At 47.1% G+C, this 23,060-nt stretch overlaps 1 protein-coding gene across 4 annotated transcripts; it reads right to left on the reverse strand.

The window, feature by feature from the left end:
* Nucleotides 1-806: 806 nt before the first annotated feature.
* SETD6 (SET domain containing 6, protein lysine methyltransferase) lies at nt 807-23,060 on the reverse strand. 4 transcript variants are annotated; one of them, XM_088135416.1, is made up of 10 exons: nt 22,790-23,060; nt 21,873-22,017; nt 20,982-21,123; nt 8,522-8,641; nt 7,469-7,663; nt 5,840-5,960; nt 5,398-5,578; nt 3,036-3,178; nt 2,379-2,485; nt 1,107-1,249 (listed from the first exon to the last, which is right to left on the reverse strand). In XM_088135416.1, exons 1-10 carry the CDS (start codon nt 22,919-22,921, stop codon nt 1,243-1,245), a joined length of 1,293 nt encoding a protein of 430 aa, XP_087991542.1. In that variant the 5' UTR covers nt 22,922-23,060; the 3' UTR covers nt 1,107-1,242. The 4 variants fall into 4 exon arrangements, with proteins under 4 accessions (XP_087991540.1, XP_087991541.1, XP_087991543.1 ...); XM_088135414.1 differs by lacking the exon at nt 2,379-2,485 and having other exon boundaries at nt 807-1,249; XM_088135415.1 differs by lacking the exons at nt 2,379-2,485; nt 8,522-8,641 and having other exon boundaries at nt 807-1,249.

The raw sequence follows: 23,060 nt of genomic DNA on the forward strand, positions 1-23,060 counted from the left end.
TTTATTTGGGCTCCAAGATCACCGCAGACGGAGACTGCAGCCATGAAATTAAAAGACGCTTGCTCCTTGGGAGGAAAGCCATGGCAAGCCTAGATAGCATATTAAAAAGCAGAGACGTCACCTTGCCGACAAAGATCCGCATAGTCAAAGCTATGGTTTTTCCAGTAGTAATGTATGGCTGTGAGAGCTGGACCATAAAGAAGGCGGAGCACCGAAGAATTGATGCCTTTGAACTGTGGTGCTGGAGAAGACTCTTGAGAGTCCCCTGGACTGCTAGGAGGTCAAACCAGTCAATCTTAAAAGGAAATCAACCCTGATTGCTCATTGGAAGGATCGATAATGAAGCTCAAGCTCAGATACTTTGGTCACCTAATGCGAAGAGAGATCTCTTTGGAGAAGACCCTGATGCTGGGAAAGATTGAAGGCAAAAGGAGAAGAGGACGGCAGAGGATGAGATGGTTAGATAGCATCACTGAAGCAATGACCATGAAACTGAGCAAACTCAGGGAGGCAGTGAAGGACCGGAAGGCCTAGCGCAATATGGTTCATGGGGTCACGAAGAGTCAGACACGACTTAACGACTAAACAACAACAGCCCAAGCTTTATGTACATCCTTGTGACATTCTGATCTCCAGCACCTTTAACTCTTGTGAATTAACATTATCAATACATATTGGTGGCCCGCAGCACAGTACTGGTGTGTTCTGCTACAGGACACTGACACTGCTTCTGTGGTACCAAACAGCTTTCTTCTGAAGACAAATCTGAGCTATTATGTCCTTGAGAGACAGAAACAAACACCATCTACTGAGTTAACTTTTATTGACTGGACTGCCTACAGAAACAGATGCCTTTATCTCCTCAGAAGCCTTTCATCCACGTGTCCAGGACCCAAAGCTTTGGTCCTCTCAGCAGCAGCAGCAGCAGCAGCGGCGGTGGCTACTTTGCCAGCTCAAGCAACTGGTGCAAAATCTTCTTCTGGCCATATCGCACCTGGAGAGCGAACTGCTCCCGGCAGCTTAATTTGGAATAAGCCTGCAAGTCTCCCAGCATAATTTCCTCCTCATTCAAATCTGAGGTGAAAGACTTCAGCGTTAGTACTGTAGCATCAAAGAGAAGTTTCTTCTGAGCGGCATTCAGTTTTGGTATCGTAGTAACAGACTGGATCAAGCAACTGGTTCCCTTTCCATCCATCTTTGCCTCTTGCTCTTTAAACTCCTTGAATTCCTCTGCAGACAAAGTTAGCACCTACAGCCACACACAAACACACACCATCCCCAGTTAGAGATGTCAACCGAAACAGAATTTCACTATTGCCTTGGCCTACTCAATGGGGGTTTCAGGGTTAAACATGAGTTTCTAGGCAAAACCACTCTTGTATTTCAACCTAGACAGTGAAAATTGCTTTTCTCAGTGGATTTCAAGCAGCCCATTCTCCATCTGACACGCAGCTAATCTCTTAAAAGGTTGTTGTCTGCCAGTTTGATCACTTGCAAGGTTTTGTCTTACATGCTGCGTGTAAGACAAATTCATCAAACAAACAGAGAGAGAAACATCAGTAGAGACTCAAAAAAGCTTGTGTGCATTTATTCTAATCCCCTGAAGGATGCTCTACTCCAGGCAGGTGCTGCATGTTTCCTAACACACCTTTCCAAGCTAGAGCCCTCCATGGAAGGAGCCTCAGAAGAGCAGGTGCTGATGGCCTTCAGGAAAGCACCAAAGTCATCTGCTGTTTAAAGCCCAAGAGGCCCACTCACCAAAACCAGTACCATAAGTCTGGGAGGTCCACTCAGGCAGCCAAAATCCACCCAAAGCCTTAAAACTAAAACCAGAACTGTTGTTTTTGCACTCTTCAACCTAGTGGCTTTATAGCAAGAAGAGATCCACAGGATTACAGGACTCTTCCAAATACCACGTCAGAAATCTCTGAAGCAGTTTCATGTCATTTGGGATCAAGAAAATACAAAAACTGCTTCAGTTCTCAAATGCCCACTCCGTCGCTAAAAATTGTGAGGAAAAAAACAGAACCCTTATCCCTGCTCTGACGCACAAGGCAGTCTGTCATTCAGCACCAGCAACCTGCTTGTGGTTTCCCCCCAGTATGAAAATGCCACCCAAAGATTGCCCATTCCTGGCTCACAGCAATAGAGGGACTGCTTTGCTTTCTTTGGGTAACGTCACTCGAGGAATTGTCTCCTCCTGGGAGCGCACTGTCCAAGCCTTGAGGCATGAGACTCCCAGGCAAACACTGGAGTCTTCCTTCATTCAGCAGCCCCCAAGGGCTCCACATCAGCAGAAACTCTACCACTGCAGGGACATAATGTTCCTCCCTTCCCTGGAGTTTCACAGCCACTTCTATGTTTCCTATGCTACTTACCATTTTCCCTCTAGTAGGACCTTCACAATGAGGTAGTCCATACTGAGATTTTTCAGGGTACACCTTCCTCTGTGAGAAGGAACTGATCTTTCCAGGTTCGGCCTTGTCTGCAGCAATGGGGGTTAGCAGAACAAACCAAGCTGTTGCGAGCTAAACCGCCAGAGGGACATGGTGAGATCCAAATTTTTATTTCAGGAGAGCTTCTTTCACACCAAGGGCATTGCAGCAGTGGCATAGCTAAAGGACATTTCTAGCCCAGTCAACAGGGGGTATATCACTGCCAGAAGCTCCTCTGAACAAAATTAGGAAGTTGAAGCTCATAATTAGGATGCTGAAATTTACATATGGAGTCCTTTTGCTTTAGAGGACCTTTGGTATCCTTAGTTCTTCAAAATCTGGGTGACCTGGCTTGTCTCCCTTTAGTCAGATTAGTTAACATGATCGTGATTGTCTCTCGCTTTTCTAAACTTTAGATTATCAATGAGATTCCTAATTGGCCGTTGTTTTCACAGATGAATCTCTTGAAATCTGGAAAATGAACTCCGGGCTTTTGAAATGAGAGAAGCCATAAACACCCTTCTGCAGTAAGCAGCCAACTGACCAAATCTCCTGCTGCTTAAACAAAAAATACCCAGATATGGAGGTCAAATCACTCACCTGTAATGCCACCGAGAGCTCCTCTTCAGTCAAGACTCTCTCCCAGCCAATCACAAAAGCCCCTTCCTCACCCACCACTTCCTGATGGCAAAGGAAGTCCCATTGGTCCAGGACCAGTTTCTCTTCCATTTCTGTATTTGTAGCTGGTTGAATAACATACAGTCAAAATTTTGAATGGGCAGGCAAAACTGAATTTGAGAGAAGAACGACCCTGTCCTCTGATTCAAAAAGCATTTGCCCTCCTGGTTTAACTGAAAAGTAGAAATGTAGCAGTTCTCTCCTACTTCAGCGTGATCCAGTTGGGTGTAATGCAGAAAGAGACAACCTTCTGAACCTGCTGAAATGTTGAGAGGAGGCTGTGCGTGTTTTCACAAGTCTAGCTCATCAGTGAAGTCCCATTTATTAGAAGGGAAAGTTCAGCTTAGCTTTGCCTTCTGGGCACATGGGCAAGATATTCATTTCATCTTTTCAAAGAAAACACTCTAAAAAAATCTAAGAGTTTATCAGAGTAAACCCTGTCTTTTCCTCCCTGTCACTATAAAAACTAAAAGAAAAAAGCAACCCCAATTAATAATTTTACATTTTAATTTGCCAATTTACAGGCTGTTTTGTGGATCCAGCAGAAACCAGCGGCAGCTGGAATCCATAGCCCCACCTGAAGGAACAAGGTGCTGACAATCTTGTGGAAGTGTTAACCACGAGAATGCCAACCAGCCACTGGGCGGCTGAGGATCGTCAGTGCTGGTGTGGGAACCAAGGGTTGTTAGATAGCAGATGGGGAAAACTAGCCACATTCAAAGGCTTACTATATGTAGGTAAAGGCTTCTATTGTACAAGGAAAAGTGATCTCATTTACTCTGTGCCTTAAGAATATTAAAATGCGTGTTAACAAAACCACTGATAGAGGTAACTTAACAGTGTATAATGACAATAACCATTATTGCCTGGATCATCTGCACCTGTTTCAGACCAGGGTACAGTATAGGGACAACCCTGGTCATGCTTGCTGATGACCTTTGGTGGAGCTGCGATGGGGCTGGTGCATCTGTCCTAGCACTCCTTGATCTCTCAGCAGCTTTCAATACCATCGACCATGGTATCCTTCTGGACCACCTTCAGGAATTGGGAGTGGGAGGCACCGCACTCCAGCGGTTCACCTCCTTCCTCAGCAGTCGGTTCCAGCTGGTGTTGACAGAGAGGAGAGATCGCATCTGCAGCCCCTCATGTGTGGGTGCCTCGGGGCTCGACATTCTCCCCTCTCCTGTTCAACATCTACATGAAACCACTGAGTGAGGTCATCTGCTGGGTCGGGGTTTGCTATCACCAGCATGCTGATGATATCCAGCTCTACAGCTCAATCCCAAGCTGCATAGTGTCTTGAGGCTGTTCAGGTGCGGATGGGACGGAACATACTTTGGTTCAATCCTAACAAGATTGCACGGTTGTGGCTGTTTGGACAGCCAGGGGCAGGGATGTCACCATCCTTGGTCTTGGTTGGGGCTGCGCTTCCCCAACTGAGGACAGTGGACAACTTGGGGGTCCTTCTGGACTCACAGTTACTGCTTGGAGAGAGCAGACTTCAGACAATTACACGTGCCCTGGTCAACTCACAACTGGATTCTTGCAATGCGCTGCACATGGGCTTCCCTTGAAGAGCACCCGGAAGCTACAGCTGGTTCAAAATGCAGCGGCATGAGCAGTAACAGGCACCTGTCAGCATGCCCATGTGTCACTACTGCTTCTGAGCGCAATTCAAGGTGTTGGTAACTACCTATAAAGCCCTCTATGGCAGAGGGCCTGGATATCTAAGTTTCTGCCTGCCCAGTACGTTCCTGCATAGTGGGTGTGTTTTCCAGCTCCCCTCTATGAAGTGTTGTAACCTTGTGGGACCGAGGAGATACGCCTTCTCCACTGCAGCCCCTCCCACCGAAACAGCATCTCCCCAGAGGTAAGGACGGCACCTCTTTCCTGGGGTTCCGGAAAGCTCTGAAAACCTGGCTGTGGTCCCAGGCCTGGGTTTGAAGTTTTATTTGTCTAGGGCCCTTATTCTGTTTTGTTATTGTCAATAAATCAGTTCTGCCTTAATGTCATGGTGTCTTAGTCTCTGGTTTAATTGAGTCCTATTAAAGGGGGAAAGTCAGTCAGTGGAAATGCTCCCCCCTTCCCTGAGTGCTAAATAATCTACCAGAATGGCATCTCCAGTCCACCTCAGAAGGAGATCTCCAGACAACGTCACGCCCTCATGTACGAGGCGTCATCTGACCGAATTTCTCTGTTTTTACACAGCATACATCCTGTCTTCAAACTGAACTGCCTCCTTGTGCTAAATCAGGGGATCAGTAATCAGGGGTTAGCCACTTGCCTTGAAGCGCAGCTTTCAGTAGTGTCAACATCTGGATATCGGCAGTGTCGTTGGTATTGCCAGGGTAGACCTCAGCAAAGCCATACATGTGGAGGAGCTGCCAGTTTGCCATTTCTCCGTAAGTGTTGAAGATCTCCTGGCCTTTGCAGACCGGCTGAGTTGTGACCATTTTCAAGGACTCCTGCCAAAACAGCAGGAAAAGGACCCCTTCGGAATCCTTCCTGTTTTGCTGTCCTGAGTATCTCCCAGGACCATCTGAAGCTGACTGTCCTTCATTTTTAGTAAGTGCTGAGCTGAGTTGCTCCACTGATCGAGGGCAGGAAGTCCAGGGGAGGGCACAGGAAGAAAAGCGCCCCTGCCCTGGACTCCTCTTCCATTCTTGGAAATGGATTTCTCAGTGCAATGCAACCTCAGGGATGGTGAAGTGGGGGGCTCTGCTTACCGGGGAATATTCCAAGTTGGCATTGTGGTTGGCCACATGATTTAGGAGATCTGCCAGGGGTACCATCACTGGAGGGTTAGGCTCTTCCTCATCTTCTTCCTCATCCAGGGGTTCTTGGAAACTACATCAAGTGAGAAAGAAGTGACTCAGGACCCTTTAAGGAGAACAAAACCATGCTGATGCAGGTAAGAGGGAGGAAAGCTGTGGGATCCCAAAATCTGCAAGGCTGTAATTAGGCTGAGAGCCAAGTGGCCTCTAAATTCAGCAATTTGCTTAATTTTTAGGTCCCTTAGCAATGCTCAAGCTACCCAGAAGCTATAGAATGTTTCTGATAAAAGCTCAGAAAACAGATGGCTATGAGCTACAGCTGCTATGCATTATACAGTATGGGTAGTCCTGCCAGAACCTCGCAATTAACTTCACTGATTGTTTGTAATTGCTAGCTTGCTCAGTTCTGCCATAGTAGTAGTGGGCGGGGAAACCAGTTAGGTGAATAACAGTTAGTGCAGATGGCTTAGTCCTCATTTAGCAACCACAATTGGAACTGGCAATTCTGTCGTTAAACAAAGTCGCTAAGTGGAAAATCATGTGACTGCAACTGTGCTTTCCTTCCCCCCCCCCCGCTTTGAAATGTACACCCCAGGGCTGGGATAATTAGCAAGAAGGGAATTAATGTTTGTATTTATATTCACTGGAGATTATGCCTTCCTCTCCAATCTCTTTGCTCTGCAAGGGGGGTGTCGGAACCTGCATCACCCTACTATTGTTGTTTTACATTGTATTGCATTCGATGGGAGTTGGATTGATTTGGTTCTGCCAACTGTAACTAAGGAGGGGGGGTTGCAGTTAAAGGTGGTAATAGGAGTAGTAACGGGTGGTGGGATGGTGCTTAACCATATATGGGCAATTTAGACTGGCCTGATTGCCGGCAAGGCAGCTGGGGCCCAAAGAGCCAGGAAGGAGCTCGGGTAGGAGGGGGAGGAAGGAGAGAGGTCAACACCAGGTGAAGAGGAATCGAGATGCCAGGTAATAAGGGGAGGGGGGATAAATAGAGGGAAGTTTACCCAAGGCTTTAGTTTTAGCAATGTTCTGTTTGCAAGCTACATGTACCACTTAATAAAGAAGTATTTTTCTGAACCAAGCCTGGTTGCGTGAGATTGCTTCTGAATTGGGGTATGGACATTGTGGACTTGACAGGGGGGAAAAAAGAAAAACAGATCAGGCACATGACAACATGTACTGACTGTAATGGTGATCACATGACTGAGAGACGCTGCAAAGGTCATAAATGTGGGCACTGATCGTAAAGTTATTTTTTTCAGCACCGTCGTAACTTTGAACAGTCGCTGAACAAGGCAGTTGGTAAGTGAGGTCTACCTGTACATCAGCTTAAAATCCAACCATTTCACATCTACCCTGCCCAAACACTCCTCTCCACATACTTGGTTCTGATTAAATATTCTGCCTGCATAACTGCCCTAAGGAACTTCCAGTTCTGGGGAAAAAGAAACATTTCTTTCATCAGGAATCACCTTAGGCTGTCTTCTCAATTCATATCCAGGAAAACAATTTCTCTCCACTTGGTCTCTGACAGACCGTGGCTCCTTGGCCTGTCCCTCTTCCTCTTACCTGTAAGCCATGACAAATGCCACCAGCTTCTGGTAAAGCTGTAGTGTGTGCACCTTAGGGTTGAAGATATTTGGGTGGGCCTTCATGAAGGGCAAGATGATAGAGGAATACTCCATCTCAATATTGGCCAAGTCTTTCTCCACAGCTTCTAGGACTCCTGTCCCCTGCAGAAGCCGTGCCCGCTCTTCAGGATTCCTGTATAAAAGAACCAGCAGGAAGAGTAGCTTTTTCTTTGGAGAAGGACACCATATTATGAAAAAAGAAATTTTGGGATCTTGCAATGTCTCTCTTAAATGCTTGCTGGTTCTTCACGTATCCATCTCACACTCAAACACATCTTGTATTTGCTTTACTGAGAGTAGGTTTTAGTTTAGATTCTGATAGAAAGTAGCTTTCATAACAGAAGAAGGGATAGCAGATATGAAGTAGAAAAAGCAAAAGTCTTAAAGAACACCTAGGACAACTCTGGGAAGCAGCAGCTTTGAAATGGAGGTACCCAGCAGCTAAAATGGCTACCACGGACTTAGCCAGCTCTAAAGGCCATTGAAGATAGAGTGTTGGGTTCAGTCTGGAGAAAGGGTACCCAGTGATCCTAAAATGGATTACAAGTAGTCCTTGCTTAACAATCACAAGTGGGACCAGAATTTAGATCATTAAGCAATGCAGTCATTAAGTGAATCATCATGTGACCAGACCCGATTTTACAACCTTTTTTGTGGCGGTCATTAAGTGAATCACCCTGATTGTTAAGTGAGTCACATGGGGATTAAGCGAATCACACAGTCATTAAGTGAATCATGTGGTTCCCCATTGATTTTGCTCACCGGAAACCGGCGTGACCCTGTGATCCCAGGATGCTGCAACCATCATAAATGCAAGCCGGTAGTCAAGTGCCCAGATCACAATCACATTACCGCAGAGGCACTGCAACAATTGTAACTTTGGGCACTGGTCGTAAGTCACCTTTTTTTAGCACTGTCTTTACTTCAAACGGTTGCTATATGAATGCTTGTTAAGCGAGGACTACCTGTATGCAGTGTTCTCTGCACTTACTGAAGCCTCGCTTGTGACTGGTCTGAAATCCATGAAGTGTTTGTGAGTACAATCAGGAGAAAGAGTGCTAGAGAAGAAGAGGCCCTGCACAGGATCAAGGGCAGCTGCCAGGTTGTCCACCTAAACCAGGGAAAGAGGAATATCTGTACACCCTTTCTAAACTCCTGAATTAGGAAAAGTACCCAGGGGATAGAATTAAAACGCAGCATACATGTGTTAAACTTGTATAATAATTAGTCCATATATACTTATTAGAGCTTAAAACTGGAGTTCAGAAAAGAAAATGCCCTTACAGTGGTACCTCAGGTTACGAACGCCTCTGCTTACGAACTTTTCGGGTTGCGACTAGCTCCGGCCGCAAAAATTTACCTCAGTTTGCAAACTCTGCCTCGGGGTACAAACCGGATCCTCGGCCATTTTCCGCCGTGCCAAGTGGTCCGCGGCCATTTTTCCACCCGTGCCACATGGTCTGCGGCCATTTTTCTGCCTTGCCACGCAGTCCGCGGCCGTTTTTCCACCCTGCTGTGCGGTCCACAGCCATTTTTCCGCCCTGCCGCGCGGTCCGCGGCCGTTTTTCCGCCCTGCCTCGTAGTCCGCAGGCGTTTTTCCGCCCTTGAAGCGTGGTCCGCGGACGCCGGAATGGATTAACGGTGATTACATTGAACCTTATGGGAAAATTTGCTTCGGGTTGCGAACAAATCGGGTTGTGACCAGAGTCACGGAACGGATTAAATTCATAACCCGAGGTACCACTGTACTTCTACTTTTTAAACCCTATCTTAAAAGAAGGGGAGGAAAAACTGTTTGCAGTGACAAGTAGAAGCTATATGTTACATCTGCAAAGCTTAGCTGAAAGTGAAACTTACTAGATTGTTATCAGTGATTGGAATAAATACCTAGAAAGCTATTTTGCATTGTCTCTTTCAATCAAATCCTTCAAAATCTTAAATACACCTTGACATATGTAGCATTTACCAGATTAACCACTGCTTCCCAGACGTGGAATCAACATAAAGAATATTCTTTATCTCAAGCAGGAGAATTCATACTTATCTGCACCGAGGTCCTGACATCCCTTCCGCCCCTTCTCTTTCAAGGAACTTTCAAGCTGTGGGGCCAAGGTGAGGAACAGAAGCATCTGAAAAAAGTTGCAAATCTACAGGAAACTGGGAACATATGTACAGGAAAGCAAAGCAGTTCCTTTGCTCCTTTACCTCAAAAACTGCGTGTGTCTCTAAAGAACAGATTAATGTTTTAGCCAGAAATCTGTATGATGATGACGATGATGATGATGGTTGGTCATACAGTCAATCAGATGCTTAAACTGGATTTGGCATTTTCGTCCACCTATCAAGTCCTTCCCAAGGACCTGGGATAGGTAGATGTTGTTTGATGGAGTTAAAGGTATCGTTGCAGGATGTAAGCTGTTCCAAGTAAAGCTGCCTTTTGCTACTGACTGGTATTGATTTTGTCAATGCTGATGTTCAAGTGGTGCTCCAGATGTTTTAGGACTGCACCCAAGTCACCTATTACTATTGGTACTATCTTTGCTTTCTTTTGCCATAGTCGGTCTACTTCTATTTGCAGGTCTTTATATTTTGTGGTTTTCTCCAGGTCTTTCTCTTCTATTCTGCTGTCACCAGACATTGCAGTGTCCACTATCCAGACTTTTTTGTCTTTCTTATCAACAACTGTTAAGTCCGGGGTATTGTGGCCAGGTGTTTGTCTGTTTGAATTCTAAAGTCCCGGAGCACCTTGGCTTCTTCATTTTCTATTACTTTATCTGTTTCATGGTCCAAACACTTATTACTTGCAGGCAAATGGTATTTCTTGCAGATATTCCAATGCACTATTGTTGGTACTTTGTCATGCCGTTGTTTGTAGACAATCTGTGTGATCTTGCAGCAGCTCACTAGGAGGTCCACTGTTTCTTCAGCTTCTTTGCATTTGCTGTCTGTTGCTGCCTTCTCAATTCTGGCTTTGTATGAATTTGTTCTTAAGGCTTCGTCTTGTGCAGCCAGAATGTCAGAAACTGCATCACCCAACTGTTGTTGTTTTCCATTGTACTGCATTCGTTGGGAGTTGGATTGATTTGTTTCTGCCACTTGTAACTAAGGGGGGGAGGTGGCTGTTAATGGTTGTAAGGGGAGTTGGGAAGCAGCTTAACCATATATGGGCAATTTAGACTGGCTTGATTGCCGGCCAGGCAGCTGGGGCCCAAAGAACCAGGAAGAAGCTCGGGGAGGAGAGGGAGGAAGAAGAGAGGTCAACAACAGGTGAAGAGGAATCACGACGCCAGGCAATAAGGGGAGGGGGGATAAATAGAGGGAGGTTTACCCAAGGCGTTAGTTTTAGCAATATTCTGTTTACAAGCTACATGTACCCCTTAATAAAGAAGTATTTGTCTGAACCAAGCCTGGTTGTGTGAGAATGCTTCAGAACTGAGAGTTGGACATCGTGGACTTGACATTTTGCTAAAACTCCCTGATACTGGATTTCACCCGAGAGGAAACTCTACGAGGAATTTCCAGCAACTTAGCATGGCCTCTGAGGAACTGCAGAAAAGTTCAACGGAGGCACCAGCAGAAGAGGAGGAACGGCAAATCCCCCTCACTGAAGCTCTAGCGGGTGCCAGACCGAAGACCCCAACGAGGTGACTGGCCCACCGCTGGGACCCACCGAGAGACCTGAGCTTCTGGGAAACCGCTGGAGGGTTCACCCCAGAGGTGCCAGCCCGCCCTAGATGGTCGAAGGCCATGGGGACCGTGGCCAAAGTAGCAACGCCATGGGATGAGGGACAACGGGTGAGGGAGCTGGAAGGCGAAGTGCGCGCACTGAGGAAGGAGTTGGACAAGCTGAGGATTCTGACGCAACCTTCCGTGCAACCTACCAACCCCCTACAGGGGCCAGCGCCGCTCAACCAGCCCTCCCCAATGGCTCCGCTGGAACCACCGACCCTTCCCCCTCATCAGGCCCCAGTCCAAACCCACGCAGGACGCGGCTGGGGAGCAGGCCAGCAGCAAGCCGCCCCACGACCGCAGGAGGAAGGGGACCTATTGCGAAGATGGGGGCTAGTAGAGAAGTACGACGGAGACCCTGCCCAACTGCCCGCCTTCCTGAACCAGGTGAGAATCTGCATGGGCACATGCGGGCACCTGTTTCCCAGCAATGCCTGGAGGGTGCTGTATGTATCCCGCTTCCTGGTAGGCATGGCAGCTGAGTGGGTGAACGACTTGAATGAAGCAGAGGCCCCAGAACTGGGGGACTTTAACCGCTTCATCACCGCCCTACGAGACCGATTCGAGGACCAATGTGCCTGCTCGCATGCTGCGGAGGTGATCAGGGAGCTGAAACAAGGGGCGTGCCCCGTATCAGACTATGCGCTGGAGTTCAAGCGCTTGGCGGCAAAGCTCCCAGACTGGCCGGAGGGGTTCCTCGTGCGGCTGTTCCAGGAGGGGCTGGACCAACGGCTCTTCGAGAGGGCCATGGTGCAAGGGTGCCCGGAGACCTTGGTGGGATGGATCACCCATGTCTCCGTGTTGGAGGCGCAACTGGCCAGAGTCAAACCGCACAGCGCGGAGGCGAGATGGCGGGCCCCTAACGCCCCACGGCAAACAGGGCAGAAACAGACAAGGAAGGAGTTAACCCCCTCGGCAAGGCCGCAGGCCGCGGGGAAAGCCTGCTTCATGTGTGGCGAGAAGGGGCACTTCGTGGCGGCCTGCCCCCAGAACCCAAGGCTACAAACGGCGGCGAAAGGGAAAAAAGCCGAAAAACCTGCAAAGCCGATAAAAGCCCCACAGAAAAGCACGGTGGCGAGAGGTGAAGAAGAGCGGCTGAAGATTGCCTACCTCTCCAACAGCGAGGACGAAGGGGAGAGCGCCGGCGAGAGGGAGGAGAGCCCAAGGCGCGACCAGCCGATCCCGAGCAAATCGATCAAGAACATCCGGGTGAGTCCGATGACGTATGAGGTAGTGATCGGTGCTCCGCGATCGAGTCGTCGGGCCCGGCTCATAGCATTGCTCGATTCAGGTTGCTCCCGGAGTTCGATCAGCCCCGTGCTCGTCAACGGATTAAATTTAAAAGTGCACCGGCTGAAAACTCCCATAATCTTCAGGCAAGTGGATGGAACAGCGGTGCGGGGAGGTGCGGTCCGCTACTACACAGAGGCTTTTGAGTTAAAAGTCAGAACGCACCAGGAGACTTTAAAATGCCTGGTCACGCCGCTGGCTAGTTACCCCCTCATTCTGGGAATGTCCTGGCTGGAACGGTGGGACCCCCGCATCAGCTGGCGGGAAAAGACGCTGACCTTTCCTGATGGTGGACGTGGGATTGTGAAGGCGGAGCCCAACCAATAAGGGGAGCTGGAGGCAGAGCCCTGAAGGAGCAGCGCCAAGGGAGGAAGCCCCATGTGGGGGGAGGGGAGGAAATCCCCTGGCAATATAGGGACTTGGCGAAAGTCTTTAGTGAAAAGGAGTCTGACCAACTATCTCCACACCGCCCCACAGACTGTGAGATTGAGATGGTGCCAGGAGCGAAGTACCCAGCCCCAAAAATGTACTCAATGACCCAAAAGGAAATGGGGGCATTGAGGGAATTCATTGACAAAAACTTGAGCTGGGGCTTCATAGTGCCTGCCAATCCCCCCTGGCGGCGCCAGTACTTTTCAGAGAAAAAAAAGATGGGACTTTACGCTTATGCACGGACTATAGGAGGTTAAATGCAATATGCACAGAGAACAAGTACCCTCTCCCATTAATAAAGGACTTGTTAGCCCATTTGGCAAAAGGAAAGATTTTTACTAAACTAGATTTGAGAGAGGCATATTTCCGCGTGCGCATAAAAGCTGGGCACGAATGGTGCACGGCATTTACATGCGCACTGGGACACTACATGTATCGAGTTCTCCCATTTGGATTAAAAGGTGCACCCGGGGTATTCATGCAACTGATTAATGAAGTCTTGCATGAGTTTCTCTACCGAGGAGTGTTGGTGTACTTGGATGACATTTTAATCTACACCGAAACAATGGAGGAACACGTGAAATTGGTCAGGAAAGTGCTGGAGAAACTGCTAAATGTGCAGTTGTATGCAAAATTATCCAAATGTGAGTTCCATAAGGATTGCATTGACTATCTGGGCTACAGAATATCTAATAAAGGAGTGGAAATGGATCCCAATAAGGTGCGGGATATCCTAGCCTGGGAGGCCCCAAAAACCAGGAGACAACTGCAAAGTTTCCTTGGCTTTGCCAACTTTTACAGACAGTTTATTCCTAATGTTGCACAAGTCGCCCTCCCTTTGACTGATCTTTTAAAAATGAAGGACAAACCCACGGCAGCAGCAAAAGCTCCAGGGGCCTCTTTAAAATGGACAAGAGAATGTCAGGAGGCTTTTGAAAGCCTCAAGCAATTATTCACTGCTGAACCCATCCTGAAGCACCCAGATCCAGCAAAGCCTTTTGTTATTCAGGCTGATGCCTCAGAGGTAGCAATTGGTGCAGTCCTCTTACAAAAGGATGGGGAAGAAGTGTTAAAACCATGTGCTTACTTATCTAGAAAGTTCACTGAAACTGAGAGGGGGTGGCTGGTGTGGGAAAAGGAGGCTTTTGCAGTGAAATGGGCTTTAACAAATTGGAGACATTTGCTGGAAGGCACGGAGGAGGCTTTTGAGGTTTGGACAGACCATAAGAACTTGGAAGCGTTGACATCACCCCGAAAGTTGTCTCCTAAACAAATAAGATGTGCACAATTCTTCAGCAGATTTAATTTTACTTTAAAATACTTCCCGGGAGGGCGGAATTTCTTGGCAGATGCTCTTTCCAGGCTGCCCCAGCACAATAGCCAACGGGAGAAGGTGGTGTCAGCTGTAATCCCCAACCGGCAGGGGCCAGAACTGGCAGCTGCAGTCACCAGATCACAAAGTAATGCCACCAAATCCCTCAAGTCAGAGTTATTAACGGACTCACAGTGGGGCAAAATGTATTTAGTCAGCCACCAATTGTGCAAGTTCTCCCACTTAAAAAGATGAGAGACGCCTGTAATTTTCATCATAGGTATACCTCAACTATGAGAGACAAAATGGGGGAAAAATCCAGAAAATCACTTTGTCTGATTTTTAAATAATTTATTTGCAAATCATGGTGGAAAATAAGTATTTGGTCACCTACAAACAAGCAAGATGTCTGGCTCTCACAGACCTGTAACTACTTCTTTAAGAGGCTCCTCTGTCCTCCACTCGTTACCTGTAGTAATGGCACCTGTTTGACCTTGTTATCAGTATAAAAGACACCTATCCACAACCTCAAACAGTCACACTCCAAACTCCACTATGGCCAAGACCAAAGAGCTGTCGAAGAACACCAGAAACAAAATTGTAGACCTGCACCAGGCTGGGAAGACTGAATCTGCAATAGGCTTGGTGTGAAGAAATCAACTGTGGGAGCAATAATTAGAAAATGGAAGACATACAAGACCACTGATAATCTCCCTCGATCTGGGGCTCCATGCAAGATCTCACCCCATGGGGTCAAAATGATCACAAGAACGGTGAGCAAAAATCCCAGAACCACACGGGGGGACCTAGTGAATGACCTGCAGAGAGTTGGGACCAAAGTAACAAAGGCTACCATCAGTAACACACTACGCCGCCAGGGACTCTAATCCTGCAGTGCCAGGCGTGTCCCCCTGCTTAAGCCAGTACATGTCTGGGCCCGTCTGAAGTTTGCTAGAGAGCATTTGGATGATCCAGAAGAGGATTGGGAGAATGTCATATGGTCAGATGAAACCAAAGTAGAACGTTTTGGTCTAAACTCAACTCGTTGTGTTTGGAGGAGAGAGAATGCCGAGTTGCATCCAAAGAACACCATACCTACTGTGAAGCATGGGGGTGGAAACATCATGCTTTGGGGCTGTTTGTCTGCAAAGGGACCAGGACGACTGATCCGTGTAAAGGAAAGAATGAATGGGGCCATGCATCGTGAGATTTTGAGTGAACACCTCCTTCCATCAGCAAGGGCATTGAAGATGAAATGTGGCTGGGTCTTTCAGCATGACAATGATCCCAAACACACCGCCCGGGCAACGAAGGAGTGGCTTCGTAAGAAGCATTTCAAGGTCCTGGAGTGGCCTGGCCAGTCTCCAGATCTCAACCCCATGGAAAACCTTTGGAGGGAGTTGAAAGTCCGTGTTGCCCAGCGACAGCCCCAAAACATCACTGCTCTAGAGGAGATCTGCATGGAGGAATGGGCCAAAATACCAGCAACAGTGTGTGAAAACCTTGCGAAGACTTACAGAAAACGTTTGACCTCTGTCATTGCCAACAAAGGATATATAACAAAGTATTGAGATGAACTTTTGATATTGACCAAATACTTATTTTCCACTATGATTTGCAAATAAATTCTTTAAAAATCAGACAATGTGATTTTCTGGATTTTTTCCTCCATTTTGTCTCTCATAGTTGAGGTATACCTATGATGAAAATTACAGGCCTCTCTCATCTTTTTAAGTGGGAGAACTTGCACAATTGGTGGCTGACTAAATACTTTTTTGCCCCACTGTGAATCGATTCCTGGAACAGGATGAGTGGTTCCAGGAGAATAAGGAGGAACTAACCCAGAGGGAGGGGGCATGGTGGAAAGCAGATAGACTGTACGTGCCCCAGGAGGCTCGAAAAATGGTACTACAAAGGGGCCATGATGATAAAACAGCAGGACACTTTGGCTTTGTCAAAACTTTACATCTACTCCGCAGGCAATTTTGGTGGCCTTCGCTCAGGAGAGATGTGGCAGAATATGTAACTACTTGTCCTGTATGTGCTATGGCCAAAAGGCAAGGGGGGAAACCATGTGGGTTATTACAAACTGTGGGCTGCCCTGAAAAACCATGGAAAGAAATAAGCATTGATTTTATTGTAGGCCTGCCAGAGAGCAGGAAAATGACTGTGATTTGGACTGTTATTGATCTCTTCTCTAAACAAACTCACTTCATCCCGTGCAAAGCCATCCCCTCAGCGCCTGAACTAGCTGCATTGTTTATCCAACACATATACAGATTACACGGTTGTCCTGAAAGAGTGATCAGTGACAGGGGGGTCCAGTTCTCATCTAAATTCTGGAAGGCATTTTTAACTCTTTTGGGGTCTAAGCAAGCAATGAGCTCTTCCTTTCATCCTCAGACGGACGGAGCGACAGAGAGGAGGTATGCGGGGTTGGAACAATATTTGCGATGTTTCATAAACCATCAACAGGACAATTGGGTGGAATTATTACCTTATGCTGAAGTGGCTTACAATAATGCTGTACACGATAGTACTGGGCTGTCCCTTACCAAATTGTATCAGGGCAAGAATTTGTACCTATACCTGAACTTCCCCACGCTCAAACAGGGGTTGAAACAGTAGATGAATAGGGTGACAGGATAAGGAGATTGTGGCCTATCGCTGAAAAAGCGATTGCAAAAGCTAGAGAAAATTACAAAGCACAAGCAGATAAGAAGAGAGCACCACATGAACCGTGGAAAGTGGGGGACAAAGTGTGGTTATCTACCAAGAATCGGAAATCTTCCAGAGCATGTAGAAAGCTTGATAACAAATACATAGGACCTTTCACGGTGGATAGAGTAATTAACCCCGTGTCTGTATGCTTGAAACTCCCCAAAACCCTCAGGAAGATTAATCCTGTCTTCCACAGTGAAACCCTACAAGGAATCTGATAAATGGAGGCCATCAGTAGCCCCTCCTGAACCTATTATGATTGATGGGGAACAACACTTTGAGATCAGGGAAATATTGGACTCTCGGAAATTCAAAGGAGACATTCAGTATTTGGTACATTGGAAACATTTCCCTAAATCACTGGTTGAATGGGTCTCCAAAAGACATGTTAGAGCTCCTGACTTAATTTTGGACTTTTATAAGAATTATCCTAACAAACCCAGGTGATCGTGTTGAACTCTATGGGATGTATGTCTTCATAATTCCAGTTCCTCTTTTTCTTATTTCTAGGGCTCCTGGCCAGCGTGGTGAAGAGGGTTTTTTGGGGGGGCAGCATGTCAGAACCTGCATCACCCAACTGTTGTTGTTTTCCATTGTATTGCATTCGTTGGGAGTTGGATTGATTTGTTTCTGCCACTTGTAACTAAGGAGGGGGGTGGCTGTTAATGGTTGTAAGGGGAGTTGGGAAGCAGCTTAACCATATATGGGCAATTTAGACTGGCTTGATTGCCGGCCAGGCAGCTGGGGCCCAAAGAACCAGGAAGAAGCTCGGGGAGGAGGGGGAGGAAGGAGAGAGATCAACAACAGGTGAAGAGGAATCACGACGCCAGGCAATAAGGGGAGGGGGGATAAATAGAGGGAGGTTTACCCAAGGCGTTAGTTTTAGCAATGTTGTTTACAAGCTACATGTACCCCTTAATAAAGAAGTATTTGTCTGAACCAAGCCTGGTTGCGTGAGAATGCTTCAGAACTGAGAGTTGGACATCGTGGACTTGACACAGAATTAACCCCTCTGTCCCTTTCTTCAACTTTCCTGCTCTTAGCCATTGCCAGGTCTTGTTGTTATCTGCTTTGCCTGCTATTTGTGTGTGTGTGTGTACTGGCCATATCATGCTTTGTCTTGCCATGTTTCTTTTCTGTTCTTCATTTGGTCTTTCTTATAGGCCAGTATGGTCTCTTCAGTATTCAGTAAGCCTTCCTGGTGTACTAGCTTCAGTGCATCTTCTTCACTGTCCTTCAGATATTCTTCTAATGCCCTTTTTTCTTCTTCAACTGTCTGGTGTACTTACAACATTCCACACCCACCTATGCTCCTTAGTAAGCAGAGTCTGTCAACGTTGCTGTGTGGATGAAGGGCATGATTGTCATTATTTTTCTGGTCTTCCTATCCAGGATTTCTGATTCTGCTTGAGTCCAGTCCCCTATTCCAGCTGTGTATCTAATGACTAGAATTGCCCAGGTGTTAATTGCCTTGATGGTATTTCCTCCACTGAGCTTGGACTTTTAAGTTCTTCTTCACTCTCATGATGTATTCACTACTAACCTTCTTCTTGACTTCAATGTGCTTGATGTTGTCAGCTTGAAGGATGCCCAGGTATTTGTAGTGATCTTCATCCAGACTCTTGATGTTATTTTCATAGGGCATCTTGATTCCTTCAGTTTTCACTATTTTTCCCCTGTTGATGATAAGGGTGACGCATTTGTCCAGTCCAAACTTCATTGCAATATCTTGGCTGTATATTCAGACAGTGTTGAGCAGCAATTCTATTTCAGAGGGTGTTTTTCCATACAGCTTCAGATTGTCCATGTAAAGGAGGTATGGTAGCCTGGCAGATGTTTTTTGATGTTTGGTAGCCATGGCCTGACTTGTTCAGTATTGTTGACAGAGGAATCAATGCAATAACGAACAGTAGTAGCGATAGTGAGTCTTCTTGAAAGATTCCTCTCTTGATATTAACCTCTCCCAGTCTATCACCATTGACCAGCAACTGTGTCTTCCATTGTGCCACTGATCTTTGCGCAAAGCTTCTGATGTTTCTACTGACTCTTGTTATTTAGCAATCGGAAAGTTGTTGGAAAGCAAGTAATTAGCCTGTAGTTGTCTGGTGCTGCCTCTTTTGTTGGCTCTTTCATTATCAGGTAGGTTTTGCCAGATGTTACCCAATCTTCAATTTCACGTCCTTGCAGTATGTTGTTAAACTGCTTGGCAATGAGTGGGTGCAGACCAGGCAGATGTTTCAACCAAAAAACATGCAATTCATCTTCACCTGATGCTGACCAATCCTTAATCTTTCTTGCCCTTTTCTCCACCATTTCTGCTTTTATTACAAGTTATTTCATTTCAGCTTCTTTTTTATTCTTATCCATCTCCTATATTCTTGTTGTATTTCTTGGGCTCTACCATAGCTGGGCCCAGAACTCCACTGTTTCTTTTCTGTCAGGTATTGACTGGTTCATTGCAGTCTCTGCCTATAGTGTGCAATTTGAGCTTTGTATCTGCTGATCTTTTTGGCTATGGCTGTTATTTGCTGCTTTATTATTTCCAGTGTTTCTTTGCTCTTCTTGTTTCTAGGTGATATTTCTTGATCATGTATTCTTTGGTCTTGTTTTCCAGCTTCTTTTCTTTCATCTGTTCTAGGTTGCTTGCATCTGATCTTAGCATGCTGATCTTATTTTCCAACCTGATCTTCCATTTTGGTGGTGCATTGTTTGTTTGTTTTTTCCCTTATTTGTTGATTTTGCATCCAAGGTATTTAGTTATAACTACAGCCATGCTGTACATTAGTTTGTTTGTTTCTTGCAGTGAGCTGGTGCTTATATTTGTTATTACAGTATTGCCTTTTAATTCCTGTGCTAGCTTTTAATACTTATGCTACTGTTTCTCTGTAATGAGCCTCAATGCAGGCAACCTTATTCTGTTCTTTTTGTGCTGTTCTAGATGCTCAGTTATTCTTTGTTTCAATTCCTCTTGTTTTTTATTTAGAGGGCTTTGTTCTTTCTGAGGAGAAGGCAGAGGAGAGGGTGCCTGGTTTGGGAATGAAATTATTCAACAGCTATGCTGGGCCCCACCGGGTGAAAGGTTGGATCCCACCTCTCCCAGAAGTCCTCTGGAACACCCCCATGCCCCCTCCACCCTGGTGCAGATGATCTGGTTCTTGTCACCGGCTGGCTGGGGGATGCCTTCATCTGTGGTCCCCTCCCTACCCTTGCCTCTTCCTCCTCTTACATTCTTCTCTCCTCCAACCTGCTTAAACATGCCTGCTTCATTATCACTTCTGATATCCTTGTACCTCCCTACAGCTGCCTACACACCTCAGCTAGACAGCACCAGCTAGCTGACGTTGGTGGATCTCAAAAGGCTAAGCAGGGTTGGATAGGACACCACTTGATTAATATCTGCATGGGAGATTAAAAAATCTCAGGGATACAGGCTAGCCTGAGAAGACTTTTTAAAATCCCAGGAGGGAATATCAAACCACTTCTGTATTGCTGTCAAGAAAACTATAATGGTAATGCCCATCAAGTCACTGGGAGTCAAGCTCAACTCAGAGGTCCTATCTTCATATGCTCCATTCCAATTAAAAAAAAAATACTGTGAGGAAATTTGTGGCCAGAACACATCTAGGGAGAGACACTGTAAACCTGCCCAAGATTAAACAAGCCTGTAGCATATCTCCTATATTACCATGAAATTAGGTAGTCACGCAGAACACCATTAGGGTAAAAAATCCACGATTGCCTTAATTTTATGTCAAGAAGCACAACATCTGCATGTGTTTTCTTGCCCAAAACAAACCGAAGTCATCAAAAACTGGGGATGAATGTGAGCATAAGACAATCAGGCTCCAAAATATTCTTAAGATGCTGCATTGGATACTAAGTGGATGACCTGAACACTTGCTGCATTCACATAGTCTACATGACATAGGAGACAGGTAATCAAAACTAGTGCAGCAGGTCCTCTTACCAGAACATGGGGTGATCCAAACCACTGAACTGGGGCCAGAGAGACAAATAAGCCCCCCAACGTGAATTGCTAACTGTGGATTCATGTAGTAGAGAAATCAGGAGAGGAACCCAGCCCGAAGCACTCTGGAGGGAGGCTTGTTCTATTGAAGGCAGAGAAGAGAAACGATACAAAGATCAGAGCGGTTTTTGGTGGAATCCTTCTTAACGGAACAAGTCCACCCATCAGCACTTGAGAGGAACTGGAAACTTTTACTTTTTTCCAACATCATCTGGGGGCGAAGGTTCGGAGCATTCTGATGAACATGAACTTATTTTCTGTGAGATGCAAAGCTCCCCCCTCGCCATTTAGAAGCATTGGAAATACAGGGAGTCCCCAGTTTAAGAAAGAGTTCTGTTCCCAAAGTCTGTCCTTAAATTGAATTTGCACATAAGCTGGAACAGTATTATTGTATAATACTGTATAAGTAATAAACTCAAACCATTGTGTATTTAACTCAAATCATCGTGTATTTAATTTGAATTTTGCCACAATAGGTTCCGTTCTTAACTATGGGTCATCTGTAACATTCTTAACATGGGACTCCCTCCATATGTGCATTTGTTTGTTTGTTAGACTTCCATCCCGCTTTCCCTTCAGAAGCCAAAGGTGGTGGTGGTCGAATTCCTACATCTTAAGCCAGGCTGAGAGTGACTGTCTAGAATCTCTCATCATGGCGGAGGGTCCAGCCCTGGCTTTCTTCACTCCTGTTCCAACATCTTAACCACCACATCGCCTGCTTGGGGTTGAACCAAATGGGAGGAAAAACATGAAACACCGAGAATTCCAAATTCCCCTTCAGCATGAGATTCTTAAAAGAGCTTAGGGTTTGTTCAATGGTGGCTCCAGTACCTTTCTCCAAAAGGGAAGAAAGGGAGCTTGTGTGCTGGGACAGAAGCACGGTCCTTGGGATGGTGAAAAGCACTTCTCCAGCCCCCAGATTCTCTCTGGCCATCAGACCATAATCAGCCACCGTGCCTTCGCAGCTCACGCAGACCTGCAACCGAGGAGAAAAGCATTCACACCGGAAACCAGCGATGCCTGCCTTTCCAGCTCCAGAAATCAAGCTCAGCTCAGCTACACCTCGTTAGCTAGAGGCATCTGGATGCATTGTATGTTCTTTCTTCTGTAGTCGCTGCTACCTTCCCTCTCTTTCAGAGAAGCTCATGACTCACTGTTATACTTCATTAACCCCAAAAGAGGAATGCCCTGAATTTGAGCTAATCCATCCCTTCCAAAAGGGAAGTACAGTGAAAAAGAAAAAGAGGATTGCAGGTAAACGCAAAGCCCACCTGAGCTATACCACCATGAGGAGGATACAGAGCTGGTCCAACCACCACACCCAACCCGGACACCCGAGAGGCCGCGAGGGTCCTGCTCTGGGCCGCGTGCTGGTCAACGTGCGTAAGTGTAAACGCGCTCGCAGGAGTGTTTATAAAGCACTCGGACGAAGGATCAGAGAACAGCGCCATAAAATATGCGGACCACACGAGCGAACGGAGGACGCTGCTGCAGAGGCCCTTACGGGGCGTCTTGAGAAGCTGGACACAAAGCAGAAACCAACAAGATGGATCTAAACAGAGACCCAAACAAGCCCTACATTTGGGTGGGAAAATGAAAGGCAGCAGGAGAGATGGGGGGGAGGCCTCGCGTGTCAAGCCGGCAGATGGGGTCCGAGGGGGGCGCCGGGCGCGGCCTTCCGCTCGGGCTCGGCCGGGAAGGCCGCCAGAACCGTCCCCCGCCCGCCAGAGGCCCCGGCCCCGGCCTACCTTGGCGCTCAGCTCCACGCCGGCCTCGGCGCACCAGCGCAGGAAGGCGGGCAGGGCGCGCGCGGAGACCGAGGCCGCGTCCGGAGCGGCGGCGGCGGCGCCGCACCGGGCCCGCTTGGCCGCGCCGGCCATCGCCTCACCCGCTGGCCCGGAAGGGGGGCCGAGGCGGCGGAAGCTGGAGGGCGGGGCCGGGGACCCCCGCAGGGACGCCGCAGCCCGCCCGCGCCCACACACCTGCCTGCCCGCCCCGAGAAAATGAGCGACAGAGCCA

The sequence above is a fragment of the Python bivittatus genome, unplaced genomic scaffold (genome assembly GCF_059951505.1).
Source record: "Python bivittatus isolate LINGU-HERP-01145 unplaced genomic scaffold, Pbiv_v1 ctg000170_np1212, whole genome shotgun sequence".
Lineage (NCBI taxonomy): Eukaryota > Metazoa > Chordata > Lepidosauria > Squamata > Pythonidae > Python > Python bivittatus.